Source organism: Capra hircus (assembly GCF_001704415.2).
Source record: "Capra hircus breed San Clemente chromosome X unlocalized genomic scaffold, ASM170441v1, whole genome shotgun sequence".
NCBI classification, from domain to species: Eukaryota; Metazoa; Chordata; class Mammalia; order Artiodactyla; family Bovidae; genus Capra; species Capra hircus.
The window spans coordinates 7,598,344-7,613,513 of NW_017189516.1; the positions used below are offsets into that span (position 1 = coordinate 7,598,344).

A 15,170-nucleotide genomic window follows, 5' to 3' on the forward strand; every position below is an offset into this window, starting at 1 on the left:
TGTTTTATTTTATACTTTTATTCAACTAAGTAAGTAAAGTTAGGGGAGATATCTTGCACCTATTCTCTGTGTCAATATCCTATAGTACCCAGTGGCCTTTAAAGTTTGAATTTTAGGCATGTAACTTGCTGCCAACAAGATCCTAAAGTTTAGTGATTGGCTTATCCTAGGAACAACTGAGGACACAATAGTTTTGGAGAAGCTATAGTGGAAATCTAGGAATGAGTGTACTGGTGCCATGTAAAAAATACTGCTGGATACCTTGAATTCAATTCTGAAATTCATCACACTGTATTTTGTTCCTTTTGTAGGTGTGTTTTAAAAATGGACCACCATTGCCCATGGTATGTCCTTTTGATTCATTTCTCTCATCTAATAGGGTCAAAGTTGCTCAATATGCCTACTTTCCTAAACATAGTTGTAAAATGCCTGTTTCTGCTACCAGAATTCATTGAGCTTTGTATTTGTGTAGGTAACAGGGAAGGCATAACATTTTAAAGCAAGAATAAATATACCACCAATGGTGTGACAATGAATTCCTGGTGTCACAGAATTAATGGTCTCTTGTCCATTAGCTATAGTAATGAAAGAGAGCACAAATAGTTCTCTTTGATATTACACAGTTCAGTTCTGTTTTTAGCATTTTGATGTTTGAAATACTTTAGATTACTAATGTAAGCAATTCTTTTCCAAATTTTATATGTCTGACCCAGAGAACCAGTATGAAACCATGATAAAGAGAGTAGACCATACTATAGTAAGTATAGTTGCTGAGATTCTAATAGGTTTTCAGAATCCAAGATCTAGGTTTGCTTGGGTGTGTCAGGAACCTATTATATAGGCCAGGTGTTTCTGTGTCTATAAATAAAAGGAAAAACAAGTGAGACATGAACTTATTTTTCCAATCTGTTCCTATTAAGGGACTTCAATTTCTGTTTTCTGTACAGAAGAAAATGAAGCAGCAGGGGTAACATATTTCACTGTCTCTCAGTGTGTTCTAAATCAATGGATCCTGATTTCAAATGTTTTTCTTTTTTTTTTCCCCTTTTTTAGGGTTAATAACTGCATTGGATTTTCCAACTATAAATTCTTCCTTCAGTTCTTAGCTTATTCTGTTCTCTATTGCCTGTACATTGCTACAACGGTCTTCAGCTATTTCATCAAATACTGGAGAGTAAGTTAAATAGTCCAGAAGGGTTCCCCCTTCTGGTCCCTCCCCCCCAGAATAAATACACACCTGCTCCCATCTGTCACCTTGTTCAAATTACTTTTTTTTTTACATTTTTTAGTAGTTAATACTGAATTAATCAGAAAGGAAGAAACAGTAAACGAGTCTCCCATGTTAAATATTCTGAGATTTAGGAGGCTGTTATTTAGATGTCAGCTAAACAATTTACTATTACATATGAGAACCTTGTTGGGCCTCCAGGAACCTAATCTCTACTCTTACTGATTCTTTACAATGTATTTATCTAATCAAGTTTTAAAAATCTACTTCTTACCAATTTTAGGTTTGAAAAATGTTGAAACTAATTCTAAATCCCTAGTTTCCTGAGACAAAGGCTGACGAAGTACTCCCTCATTGCCAGAAAATACTTTCTAATTCCCTGTTCAAAGGAGATTTAATTCCTATTGGATTCCTATTCCTAGCGGAAAGATTCATTAAGTCATCTTCACAAAAGACCAAATGAAAAGGAAGAAATAAGTGAGACATGAACTTGTTTTTCCAGTCTCTCCCTATTAAGGAACTTATTTGAACTTTGACAAACTCTGGGTTGGCTTTTAGGATAACTGAGTTCTCATACTGGCTCTGCTACCTGCTTCACTGGCTCTTTGCCAAGATCAAATGAAACAGATGTTGAAAGTACTTTACCTTTCAAAACATGATTCCAATAATTATAATGAAATATTTTTTTAAAAAATCCTTTCACCTTTCTTCTGCTTGAAGATATCAGTTATATTGCCTCTATTCCCAAAAGAATTGAAGGCAGATTTTCAGTTCATATATGTTTACAGGATCTGACAGCAGTATAGTAAAATATATATATGTTTTTTAATTTCATGCCAAAGAACTCCAGAATATATGTCTTTCCCACAACTACAATTATTAAGAAATAACCTTACATGATGAGGGCTTTCCAAAATGAACTGGTATAGCAAAAAAAAGTTGTGGGCAGAGCTAGTAGTTATTACTTTAGGAACTGAACAAGAGCCTGTATAACAGGAATATTTCACCTCAAGTGAAGAGGTAAAGCAAGTGCCTAGAATCTAGGTTATCAAAAACTGGAGAAAAAAGGAGAAAGACAAGGCAGTAAGATAATATATAAATTATTAATTAGTACTTTCATCTGTACTAGTGTAGAAAATTACAGAAGTATGGACTTTCCATTCTCCCCTCAACTTGCTTAATCAATTCCCATATCTAATAACATTAAGAATAAGTAATTATATAATGCATATCAAAATCTTCAACTCAGGAATACAAAAGTATAAGCAGAAGTGAAGTTTTCTCACAAATTTTCCCAAAATACAAAATGCATCATCATCCTTGTGTCTCTTCTGTGGCTGCTTTCCACATCACAGGATCTCTTATCTGCTGCCCAGGTTTCCATTGCCTGTTTGGCATTCTCTTCACATACTGAACTACTACATTGACCATAAAGAAAATCTCCTGCATCCAATTCAGCAGGGAAAGTATCAGCCTTGGTCTTCACTACAGACTTTACTTGGTCCTTGATACAGTAAGCTACTGTTAAAGAACTAGTTGTATTTCACACATTTTCCTTGGGCCCTCCTACCTAGCCAGTAATCAAATACCATAATGCTAGCCCAGTGCAGTATGCTTCTTTTACTCTTAAAAGATAATATCTGGATATGAATTAATCTTCAGAAGTGCACCAGTATTCACAAGCACTATCAGAGGTAAACATAGCCCTCTCCCTTTTCTATTCCTTCATTTTTTCTCTCTGCAATAGACTACCTCATACCTGACAGATGAGAGGCAAGGAAACATGCCCTGGCTTGCCTTCATCATGAAAAGGGCATTGATAGTTTCAGAGAAGTGCTTCTTTGTAGCCTCTCTAGCCAGAGAGCACTTTGGTGTGGTTTAAAGATGGCTTTCTCAGTTTAAATTGAGTCTTCCCCTAAAATGAAAAGTAAATGGTGCCATGTATTTTAAAAACCATATATCAAGGAGATTAGCTGTGTTCCTAAGAACAGCAACCTCCATTTGTATAGTACTTTACCATTTTCAAAGCACTTTCATATCTATTATCTCATCTTATCCTCACCACAACCTTGTGAAGTAGGTAGAAGGAAGTATTAGTCTCATTTAAATATTATAAACTGAGGGTCATAGTAGCTAAGTGACTTGTTCAGGATCACCCAGCTTCTAAGTTTCAAAGCGAGAACTTGAACTGACTCTCAGCCCAGTAATCTTAAACACTGTACCATGTCTTATTTCCCATTATGATCCTGCTATAAAGAAGTTCTACCTCCTTTGGAATACATAATTCAGAAGAAGACCATCAGATTGTGGTTTTCCTCTCAATGTTAACTTAAAGAGTAGCTACTTTGATAGGAAGTTGATATTTGCTTTATGAAAAAGTAATAATATACACCTCTCACATGGGGCCAAGAATCTCTTCATAGAGACATAGAATTCTTTTATTTTTTTTTTTTTAATTTTTATTTTTACTTTATTTTGCTTTACAATACTGTATTGGTTTTGCCATACATTGACATGAATCAGCCACGGGTGTACATGAGTTCCCAATCCTGAACCCCCCTCCCGCTTCCCACCCCATATCATCTCTCTGGATCATCCCCGTGCACCAGCCCCAAGCATCCTGTATCCTGTATCGAACACAGACTGGCAATTCGTTTCTTACCTGATAGTATACATGTTGCAATGCCATTCTCCCAAATCATCCCACCCTCTCCCTCTCCCACTAGAACTGAGATGATAGTATTATTCTACCTGTATTCCCCTGAACTGCTTCTAGTGGTTATTGCTTTGAGTAATTTAGCTTGGTTATTTCCTGAGAAGGTAACTTTGAACATAGGGTCATTTTCTTCTATCAAAAAAGCTAAATATCTAAGGAGTTTATCAAAGGACAACACAATAGATATGCTTTGACAGACAGAAGAGATTTCTGTAGGAGCAATTCAGGGAGGAAAGACTCTCAGCTCAGCTACTCAGAGTGTAAACTGACTTTATATCAGTCCCTGCTACCTAGCCATTTGCTATTGTCCATTTAAACATGAAAGATAAGTAAAATAAATGTGAGCTTTAAAATATTAAAAAGTAGACATTTTGAAAACAAAAGTCCAGCCAGTCAAAAACCACCACAAATTCTTTCCCATAAATTTGAAATGAATGAAAGAAAAATCAATTAAATTAAATTTGAGTGGTTAAGCCAAGATTTTGTAGAGGGATCATTTCAAAAGGGAGCTTCACATAAAAGTTCCTGACGGTCAAAGTCCTTGGTGTTGCTATATCCTGGAGTACTCTTCCCCCAGGCACATTTCACCTAGATCACCCCTCAGCTGAAAGCATCTGACTAGTTTACTTCCTCTTATCTTCATCCTTCAAACACATACTCTCTAGAAGACTCCTAATATTTCCTTACACAAAAATAAATAAATAAATAAATATATATATATATATATATATATATCTTTTCAAAAAGAAGAAAAAAGCTGTACTATCCGAATTTGCCAACTGTTTCTAAGCCTTAATTTTCTCTTTCCAAACTGTAGTAGAACTAGATCCTAATATCAAGGTCCACTTTAACCAAGAATCACCTTTATTACTCAAGAGCATTTGGAAATATTTCAAAGCAATTCATCATACCAAAACAATGATCAGCACAAGAAAGGGGGAAATAAAGAAAAGTCATTCTCCCAATTGCTTACTCCAAAATTGAAAATGTTTTCTAAGGTTCTCTTTAGAAGACAAAATGTTACATTCTGTGCATGCTATAGAACTTTAGAACATTCATTCTAGTATGCTGCTGCTGCTAAGTCACTTCAGTCATGTCCGACTCTGTGAGACCCCATAGACAGCAGCCCACCAGGCTCCCCATCCCTGGGATTCTCCAGGCAAGAACACTGGAGTGGATTGCCATTTCCTTCTCCAATGCATGAAAGTGAAAAGTGAAAGTGAAGTTGCTCAATCATGTCCGACCCTCAGCGACCCCATGGACTGCAGCCTTCCAGGCTCCTCTGTCCATGGGGTTTTCCAGGCAAGAGGGGCTGCATTAAAAAAAAAAAAACTGTTGCCATATGGAAAATAAGATGTCTCAACTAACTGTGAAAATCTTTAGCTACCTACTTCTACAATTGCCTGTCAAATCTTACTTGATTTTACTGTCTAAACAGCTGTTTCATAGGATGTAACATACCAGCACATTCAGCTATTTAAAAAACACATCAAATTTGCAGTAGTTTTAAGATCAGGTCATGACTTACAGGTAGAACATTTAAAAATACTACCTATGTATTTTAACTTCATACATATATCACTGTGACATTTTCAACATACATACATCCAAAGAAACATGACATATAAAGTATTCCAGAGTAAGCCACCTTTGAGGCAAGAGGATGAACCATATGATATGACCTCAAGATCACCTCTAGCTAATCACTCATAATTTACAAACTAAATGGAGTACAAGCTTTAAGAAATTGTATACTAATTATGTCCTGAGCATACTCTTTTAACATTACTCTTTTCTAACTGACACATTATATGCTCTATTTTACACTGAACTGCACTTAAGCAAAGATTCATTTAGGCTGTATAGGCCAAAAGCATATCCATAATATGGAATGGTCATCCACAGAAAGAACTGTTTTGTAAAACTTATACAAAATCTATTTTTAATTATATATATATGAAAAAAGTACTAACCAATACAGAAAAACTACCCAAACCTTACAACTTTAATCCTTTGTTTCTGTTTGTTTATTATTTCTTTTCTAGGGGGAATTGCCTGGTGTTCGCTCTAAGTTCCATGTCCTTTTTCTCCTCTTTGTGGCCTGCATGTTTTTTGTCAGCCTTGTGATTCTCTTTGGTTACCATTGTTGGCTTGTCAGCAGAAACAAAACCACCTTAGGTAAGATTGGATATTAAGACTAGGAAGAAAAAAAAAAACGTATGAATATATCCCTGTGACCAGTGGATTGTTCTCAAGGAAGAGAAAAACTTTGAATGAAGCATTTTAGCTGCAGTGACATTTCTTTGTCTCCAAACAGGGACAGATGTAAACACGGAAAGCCATAGTAAATGAAACTTACAGACTAAAGAGAGCATTAGTGAATAAAACCTCACATAAAAAGTGACCACTGCTTTTTATAGTTCATACTGGGTAATAGCTGGAGAAGGAAATGGCAACCTACTCCAGTATTCTTGCCTTGAGAATCCTGTGAACAGAGAAGCCTGGCAGGCTACAGTCCATGGGGTCACAAAGAGTCAGACACGACTGAGCAACTAACGCATACACACTGGCTAATAAAGTGTAGTCGCTCAGTACTGTCAGATCTTTGCGACCCCATGGACTGTAGCCTACCAGGCTCCTCTGTCCAGGCAAGAATACTGGAGTGAGTTGCCATTTCCTTCTCCAGGTAGCTCCCTAGATTTGCAGCATAAAAATTTCTGAAAGGTGTTCACGTAAGGGAGTGCAGGAAAGAATCAGCACAGAAGGGAACATCAGAAGGCAGAGAGAGGTCAAGGTCATAAAGATAGAAAAATCTTATTGAGCACTTCTAAAAACGTTCTCCTGAGAGAGAATCTAAACCAACAAATCATTGAATATATATAGTTATCAAGGAGCTGTGTAGGGACTGTGGGAATGAGATAAACACATTGAACAAGTGAGTCTATAGAAAATGAGCACAAGAAATGAAAAATTTTCCATTATACTCTACTCTGGGCTGTTATTTGTAGAAGTATATTTCTGATGGATCCAGTACAACAGTTGTTTTCATGGTGAAACAAATATTTATACTGTATACAAATCAATGCATGAGGGTTAAGGAGAAAATGTCTAAGTGTTGAATGTTTAGCCAAAGTAAATTTGAGGAAAGTATAGTGTGAAAGCCACTATGTTTTTGGAATTTATTTGCTAATAATTATGACAGCTAAGAAGTATTTGCACTTATTTTCTAAACCAAATATATATGAAGCACTTAGTTGCTAGGGTGGTAGATTAGCACACTTGATTTAAAGATTAGCCACAATATAGAGAAGTACTAAAAGCTTCATGAGAACAGAATCTGAAAAAAGAACAAAAAGGAAATGACTAGATGCAGCCAGAATCCAACAGTGAAAATGTTTGCTTAATGGGATAAATGTGTATCTAAAAATAATGTGCACTAACATGGTCCAATTTCTATAGTCATTGAGGTAATTATAGTTCACTCATTGACATTTTTTCTGGAGTAAAACTCATTTTCTTACATTGTAGGCTTCAGTGTGAACATCTTCATTTCTGAAATGTTTCAAAACCAAATCAGTGTCATTACTGTCTATGTGTCATTATTTTGGCACCAGCTCTAAATATAGAGACCATTTGGCTGTTATTACAATTTAGATTCAAATAAAGCACTCAGATTTGGTCTTTCACTCCTTACATGCAGTACAAAATACATACCATTCCGTTACTGTTCATTGATTTCTATCATCCTGTTTCTTCTGCCTTAAAAAAAAGAGTGCCAATTCTTTGCATTTAATAAAAACTTGCTTTGTAGTAAAGCAATTATGCTAGTTTTTACTAAATAATTTAGCAATAACTAAGAATGAGAGGCCTACGGTACCACAGCAGAAAGACACCATAGAAACAAGTCACATTTATGGAGAACTGTAAAATTATAATAGTCCTGATTATTGCTCTCTTCTTTTCTTCAATTTCCCTTCCCCTCCCTAGAGGCCTTCTGTACTCCAGTGTTTATGAGCGGCCCAGAGAAAAATGGGTTCAACCTTGGCTTCGTCAAAAATATCCAGCAAGTGTTTGGAGATAATAAGAAGTTCTGGTTGATACCTGTTGGGTCTAGGTAGGTAATTATTACCAGTGAAAGAAGTTGATGTGGGACCATGACTTGAAGTGGCAATCTAATTTTGACGGTATTATGCAGCAGATATCTGTTCAATGTAAAACTCTATTTCCCGAGTTTTTTATTACTAGGTTAGTGAAAGTGAAAGTCGTTCAGTCATGTCTGACTCTTTGCAAGAGTCAATCCATGGAATTCTCCAGGCCAGAATACTGGAGTGGGTAGCCATTCCCTTCTCCAGGGGATCTTCCCAACCAAGGAATTGAACCGAGGTCTCCCACATTGCAGGTGGATTCTTTACTGGCTGAGCCACTAGGGAAGATAAATCAGGAGGTGAGGGTGTGATAAAATAAGCATTCTTATGCTTTGTTTGTGGCAGTGTAAACTGGTACAAGTCATTTATAAGTGAATTTTGTAAACAACCAATTTTTTCTATATATTTGTATGTATTTTTAGTCACAGTATACATACTATTTTGAGTTTTACATTTTTCACTTAAAATACAGTGAACATTTCCCCTTATTGTGACATAGTCTTTATAACCATTACCTTTGACTATGTCATATTCCATCCAGTGGGAAAAAATATATCTGTGAATATAAATATAAATATATGTATATATATATATCCCATGGACAGAGGAACCTGGTGGGGTACAGTCAATGGGGTCGCAAAGAGTTGGACTTGACTGAGTGACTAAAGACAGCAAACTATATATTTCTCATATTGTTAGATGTTTAGGTTGTTACCTAATTATTGGCTGGAAATAATAGCATAATGGACATTTTTGTGTCTAGTTTATCTCTAGCTTTAGCAAAATTCCCAGAAATGGAATTAGTAGAACAATAGACATGGAATTCTTATGTTTTTTGATATATACAAATATAAAGAGAAAAGAAACAGAGGGAAAATATGCCTCCAAATGCTTTTAGTGCTATGTGTGATATAGTCTTAGAAATTATTTCTCTTGTCTTCACTTTTCATAGTTTTGGATTAAATTTTTAATTTAAGAACAAACAAAGATTGATTTAGGGACTGTAGGTAATTCTTATAATTTCAGCAAGAATGAAGAGAAACCAATAAAGGAGAGATGAGCTTGTGTCCTCTGAGTGACTTCATGTAGCAGACTAAACTACCATCAACAAACTAGCTCTGGTGTAAAGCTTATAGCCTTCTTTCAGTCTCCTTTTAGATCCATTCTTCAGACATCCATTTGTTCATTTATTTGAGGAAACTTTGCTGGTAATTGAGAAAAAATTCTCATGAAGAGAATTGCCCTAATAGTTCCTCTGTACTGGTTAATATTTTACAGGTTCATTTATTTAAGAGCTGTGGTATATCCTACTGCCCTGGCTATAAATCACAAGATAAATCTGTGTTAGTGCGTTATGTTGGTTAATAACTATTACCATCAATTATTTACACCCCACTCACACACATACATACACAGACACACACACAATCACTCCACCAAAGGGAAGTTTCAATGAGTCTTCTTTGAAATAAAGAACAAGAGAAAAAATCAAAGCCCACTCACTTATAATCAGTGTAGTTACATCCTCTGTAGAGAACTATCAATTCTGAGGTAGGATAATAGCCCCCCAGAATCTGCACTCTAAGAAATGCTTCACTCTGGTGCTTTCCCCCCAGCCCTTAATAACTTTTCTGTCATACAAGCGAAATAATAGGGCATTCAGACATCATTATTATTTATCACCAATTAACAGCAGCTTATCTCCACTGAATTCAATGACTCTGAATCTGCTAATTTTTCTTGAAAATTTAGAGCCAAAGCAATAATATAACGGGGTATAAATTGGAATCATCATTAAATTATATTTATGAAACTTGCTACATGTGCATTTTGCTATACTGGGCATTGTGAGAAACAAGTTAAAGAGCTGCTTAAAAACAAAAACAGTCAACACTGATTCAGACAAACAAATGAGATATAGAAATTGAGAGCAATAGAGTAACTAAATGATGCTATTATAAGAGCCTATTCCAGTTTGACTTTAGCCAATAAGCTAAAGGGTTTAAATATTTCTAAGAACCTCCCTCCTACTTCTAATAGGGTTATTACCTTCACAAAAAGTCTAGGCTGCAAGATCTCACTGCCTTCATTTTCCCACCAGCCCTGGTGATGGACACTCCTTCCCTATGAGGTCTATGAATGAATCACAGAACCCATTGCTAGCAAATGAAGAGCCCTGGGAAGAAAATGAGGATGACAACCGAGGTAAGTAGGTTGAGAAGGAAGTCTTTTCTCCACTCAATAGACTAATAAAGACTATGTTAACACAACTAATGTGGTATAGTGGGAATGGAGTGTACAGAAAGATTATGCAAGCATGTCAACCTCATAAGTGCTGTTTGGATGGAGAAAGGCAAGTATAGCCAGATTTGTTTAGCAAATATAGGTGGCTTAGGTAGGATTAGATGACAGCTTGAAAGGTTTCTTGCCAGTTTGTGATATTATAACTTATAACCAATCAGATAGATCAGGAAACATAATAAACATGTTTGTGAACAATTCTGCCAGTGTAACTTGTAGTGCTTTTCTTGAATTGATGCAATCATTGGGCAACAACTCTACCCTGATTCATGCACATTTGAATTAAAGATTTTAAAATTTAAAAAAAAAATAAAAAAAAATTAAAAAAAAAAATAAAACACACACACACAAAAAAAATCATTCCCATTCTGCTTTAGAATTGTCTAATGCATGAAAAAATAAATGATAGTATATATGAACAAGGCTACACATCCATGTAGTATACTTTTCTAAAAGGCAGCCCTCAAAGGTAAAATAAATAGAACTTTGTCCTCCACGCTTCTCCCATCAAATTATTGAGTCATCTTGAGATTTTTTGGTGAAGAGCTAAAAGTTAAGTTCTCATGTCATGTATTCCATTGCCACCTATTCTTTGTCTTCATGTGATATTATGCTTACTTCTGTGCCTCCAACATTTATTTGTTAGTACCAGGCTGGTCCCAATAATGCAGTAACTAACAGAAATTTTGAGTGGGAACTTGTAGTAGTTTTCACAAACTATACCTGGAATGAATACAGCTGAATAAGGACCTGGAAAGGCATTGAGATGGGGAGAAGAGGTGGGAAACAAGCCTATCTAAATGTTTCCCCAGTTAGATATCTAGTTGTTTCTCTACCAGAAGTCCAGTTTTAGAATAAGGCACTGTCACTAGGACTAAGTAAGACAAAATGGTGCCAAATCTATAGATAGAAAAAGGAAGGAGCTCTTACCAGTCCAAAGAACTTATTAACACAAGCAACTCCCTTTACCTCCCCTTGCTGACTCTGATTCTTTTCCCTTGTAGGTTATTACAAAATACTGAGTATAGTACCCTGGGCTGTACAGTAGGTAGATGCCAGCCTTATTTTAGTACAGCAACATATGAGGTAAAGAAACACCTTTATGAAGTCAAGAGATTAAAGAGATTTCTCGGATGAGATTAATGTACATACATGCATAGAAAAAAATCTGCAAATGAAAAGTGACAGATCGATGTATTGTTCTGAGAAGATTTTCTGTGGTTCTTATGACTTTTTATTAATTTTAACAATATAAATAATTCATAAACATATGAATGATTGAAGTAATAAAACATATATAGAATAAAATCCCATTTGACTACCACAGCAAATTCTGACCATTTCATCACTTATTACCCTAATTTTTCATCTTTTTTAATTTAATTTTTATTTTATATTGGAGTATAGCTAATTTATGACTTCCCTCATAGCTCAGTCGGTAAAGAATCTGCCTGCAATGCAGGAGACCTGGGTTTGATTCCTGGGTCAGGAAGATCCCCTGGAGAAGGAAATGGCAACCCACTCCAGCATTCTTGCCTGGAATATCCCACGGACAGAGGAGCCTGGTGGGCTACAGTTCATGGGGTCGCAAGAGTCAGACATGACTTAGCAACTAAACCACCACCACCATAGCTAATTTACAGTGTTGTGTTACTTTCAGGTATACAGCAAAGTGATTCAGTTATACAAATAACATATATCAATTCTTTTTCAGATTATTTTCCCATATGGGTTATTACAGAATATTGAGTACAGTTCCCTGTGCTATATAGTAGTTTCTCACTACTAACCTATTTTATATATAGTTCAGTTCAGTCTCTCAGTCGTGTCCGACTCTGCAACCCCATGGACTGCAGCATGCCAGGCCTCGCTGTCCATCACCAACTCCCAGAGTTTACTCAAACTCATGTCCATTGAGTTGGTGATGCCATCCAGCCATCTCATCCTCTGTCATCCCCTTCTCCTCCTTCCCCCAATCCCTCCCAGCATTAGAGTCTTTTCAAATGAGTCAGCTCTTGGCATCAGGAGGCCAAAGTATTGGAGTTTCAGCTTCAGCATCAGTCCTTCCAATGAACATTCAGGACTAATTTCCTTTAGGATGGACTGATTGGATCTCCTTGCAGTCCAAGGGACTCTCAAGAGTCTTCTCCAACACTACAGTAGTATGTATATGTTAATCCCAAACTCCTAATTTAAACCTCCCTTCACCTTTCCCCTTTGGTAACCATAAGCTTGTTTTTTAAGTCTGTGAGTCTGTTGTGTAAAAATGTTGATTTTTATCATTTTTTAGATTGTACAAATAAATGATATCACTTGGTATTTGTCATTGTCTGACCTACTTCACTTAATATGATCATCTCTAGTTCCATCTACATTGCTTCAAATGGCATTATTTCTCTCCTTTTATGTCTGAGTAATATTCCATTGTGTGTATATATACACCACATCTTTATTCATTCCCCTGTTAATGGATATTTAGATTGCTTCCATGTCCTGGCTATTCTAAATATTAACAGTGCTGATATGAACTTTGGGATGGATGTATCTTTTGAAATTATGGTTTTCTCCAGATATATGCCCAGGAGTGGGATTGCTAGATCATATGGTAACTCTACTTTTAATTTTTCAAAGAACCTCCATACTGTTCTCCATAGTGGCTGCACCAATTTTCATTCCCACCAACAGTGTAGTTCCCTTTTCTTCACATCCTCTCTCCAGCTTTTATTGTTTGTTGACTTTTTGATGATGACCATTCTGACCAGTGTGAGATGATACCTTATTGTAGTTTTGATCTGCGTTTGCCTAATAATTAGCAATAGTGAGCATTTTTTTCATGTACTTTTTGGCCATCTGTATATCTTATTGGGAGAAATGTATATTTAGATCTTCTGACTATTTTCTGATTGGGTTGTTTGTTTGTTTGTTATTGAGCTACACGTGCTGTTTTTATATTTTTTAGATTAATCTGTTGTTGGTCTCTTCATATGCAAATATTTTCTCCCATTCTGTAGATTGTCTTTTCATTTTCTTTATGGTTTCCTTTGCTGTGCAAAAGCTTTTAAGTTTAGTTAAGTCCAATTTGCTTATCTTTTGCTTTTATTTTTTAATTTTATTACTTTTTATTTAAGTATAGTATTGAACATTGCTTTACAATGTTGTGTTAGTTTCTACTGTACAACAAAGCGAATCAGCTATACATATTGATATATCCCCTCCTTTTTGGATTTCTTCCCATTTAGATCACACAGAGCACTGAGTAGAGTCCTCTGAGTTATATAGTATGTTCTCATTAGTTCTCTATTTTATACATAGTATCAATAGTGTCTATATGTCAATCTCAATTTCCCAATTCATCCCATCCCACCTCCCTCTTGGTGTCTCTACTTCTTTTTGCAAATAAGATCATCTGGACCATTTTTCTAGATTCCACATATATTAATATATGATAAAGATGTGGTACATATATACAATGAAATATTACTTGGAAATTTGTTTATTATTGTTTTAATTTGAATATCCTAGGAGGTAAATCAATCTGATTTTGGTGTTGACCATCTGGTGATATCCATGTGTAGAGTCTTCTCTTGTGTTGTTGGAAGAGGGTGTTTGCTATGACCAGTGCATTTTCTTGGCAAAACTCTATTAGCCTTTGCCCTGCTTCATTCTGTTTTCCAAGGCCAAATTTGCCTGTTACTCCAGGTGTTTCTTAACTTCCTACTTTTGCATTCCAGTCCCCTATAATGAAAAGGACATCTTTTGGGGGTGTTAGTTCTAAAAGGTCTTGTAGGTCTTCACAGAACCGTTCAACGTTACCTTCTTCAGTGTTACTGGTTGGGGCATAGACTTGGATTACTGTGATATTGAATGGTTTGCCTTGGAAATGAACAGAGATCATTCTGTCACTTTTGAGATTGCGTCCAAGTACTGCATTTTGGACTCTTTTGTTGACCATGTTGGCTACTCCATTTCTTCTAAGGGATTCCTGCCTGCAGTAGTAGATATAATAGTCATCTGAGTTAAATTCACCCATTTCAGTCCATTTTAGTTCGCTGCTTCCTAGAATGTTGACATTCACTCTTGCCATCTCCTGTTTGACCACTTCCAATTTGCCTTGATTCATGGACCTGACATTCCAGGTTCCTATGCAATATTGCTCTCTACAGCATCGGACCTTGCTTCTATCACCAGTCACATCCACAACTGGGTATTGTTTTTGCTTTGGCTCCATCCCTTCATTCTTTCTGGAGTTATTTCTCCACTGATCTCCAGTAGCATGTTAGGCACCTACTGACCTGGGGAGTTCCTCTTTCATTATCCTATCATTTTGCCTTTTCATAATGTTGGTGGAGTTCTCAAAGCAAGAATGCTGAAGTGGTTTGCCATTCCCTTCTCCAGGGGACCACATTCTGTCAGACCTCTCCACTATGACCGAAATCAGATTGATTATCTTCTTTGCAGCCAAAGATGGAGAAGCTCTATACAGTCAACAAAAACAAGACCAGTAGCTGACTGTGGCCCAGATCATGAACTCCTTATTACCAAATTCAGACTGAAATTGAAGAAAGTAGGGAAAACCACTAGACCATTCAGGTATGACTTAAATCAGATCCCTTATGGTTATACAGTGGAAGTGAGAAATAGATTTAAGGGACTAGATCTTATAGAGTGCCTGATGAACTATGGACGGAGGTTCGTGACATTGTACAGGAGACAGGGATCCAGACCATCCCCATGGAAAAGAAATGCAAAAAAGCAAAATGGCTGTCTGGGAAGGCCTTAC

General features: G+C 36.2%; 1 protein-coding gene across 1 annotated transcript in view; it reads left to right on the forward strand.

The window, feature by feature from the left end:
- The window catches only part of ZDHHC15 (zinc finger DHHC-type containing 15), a 112,647-nt gene that overhangs the window by 54,720 nt on the left and 42,757 nt on the right, over positions 1 to 15,170 (forward strand). Inside the window, exons 6-10 of the mRNA XM_005700611.3 lie at positions 312 to 344; positions 1,054 to 1,174; positions 5,990 to 6,122; positions 7,932 to 8,058; positions 10,191 to 10,294. Coding sequence (XP_005700668.1) covers positions 312 to 344; positions 1,054 to 1,174; positions 5,990 to 6,122; positions 7,932 to 8,058; positions 10,191 to 10,294 — 518 coding nt within the window. The remainder of the gene's footprint in view (positions 1 to 311; positions 345 to 1,053; positions 1,175 to 5,989; positions 6,123 to 7,931; positions 8,059 to 10,190; positions 10,295 to 15,170) is intronic.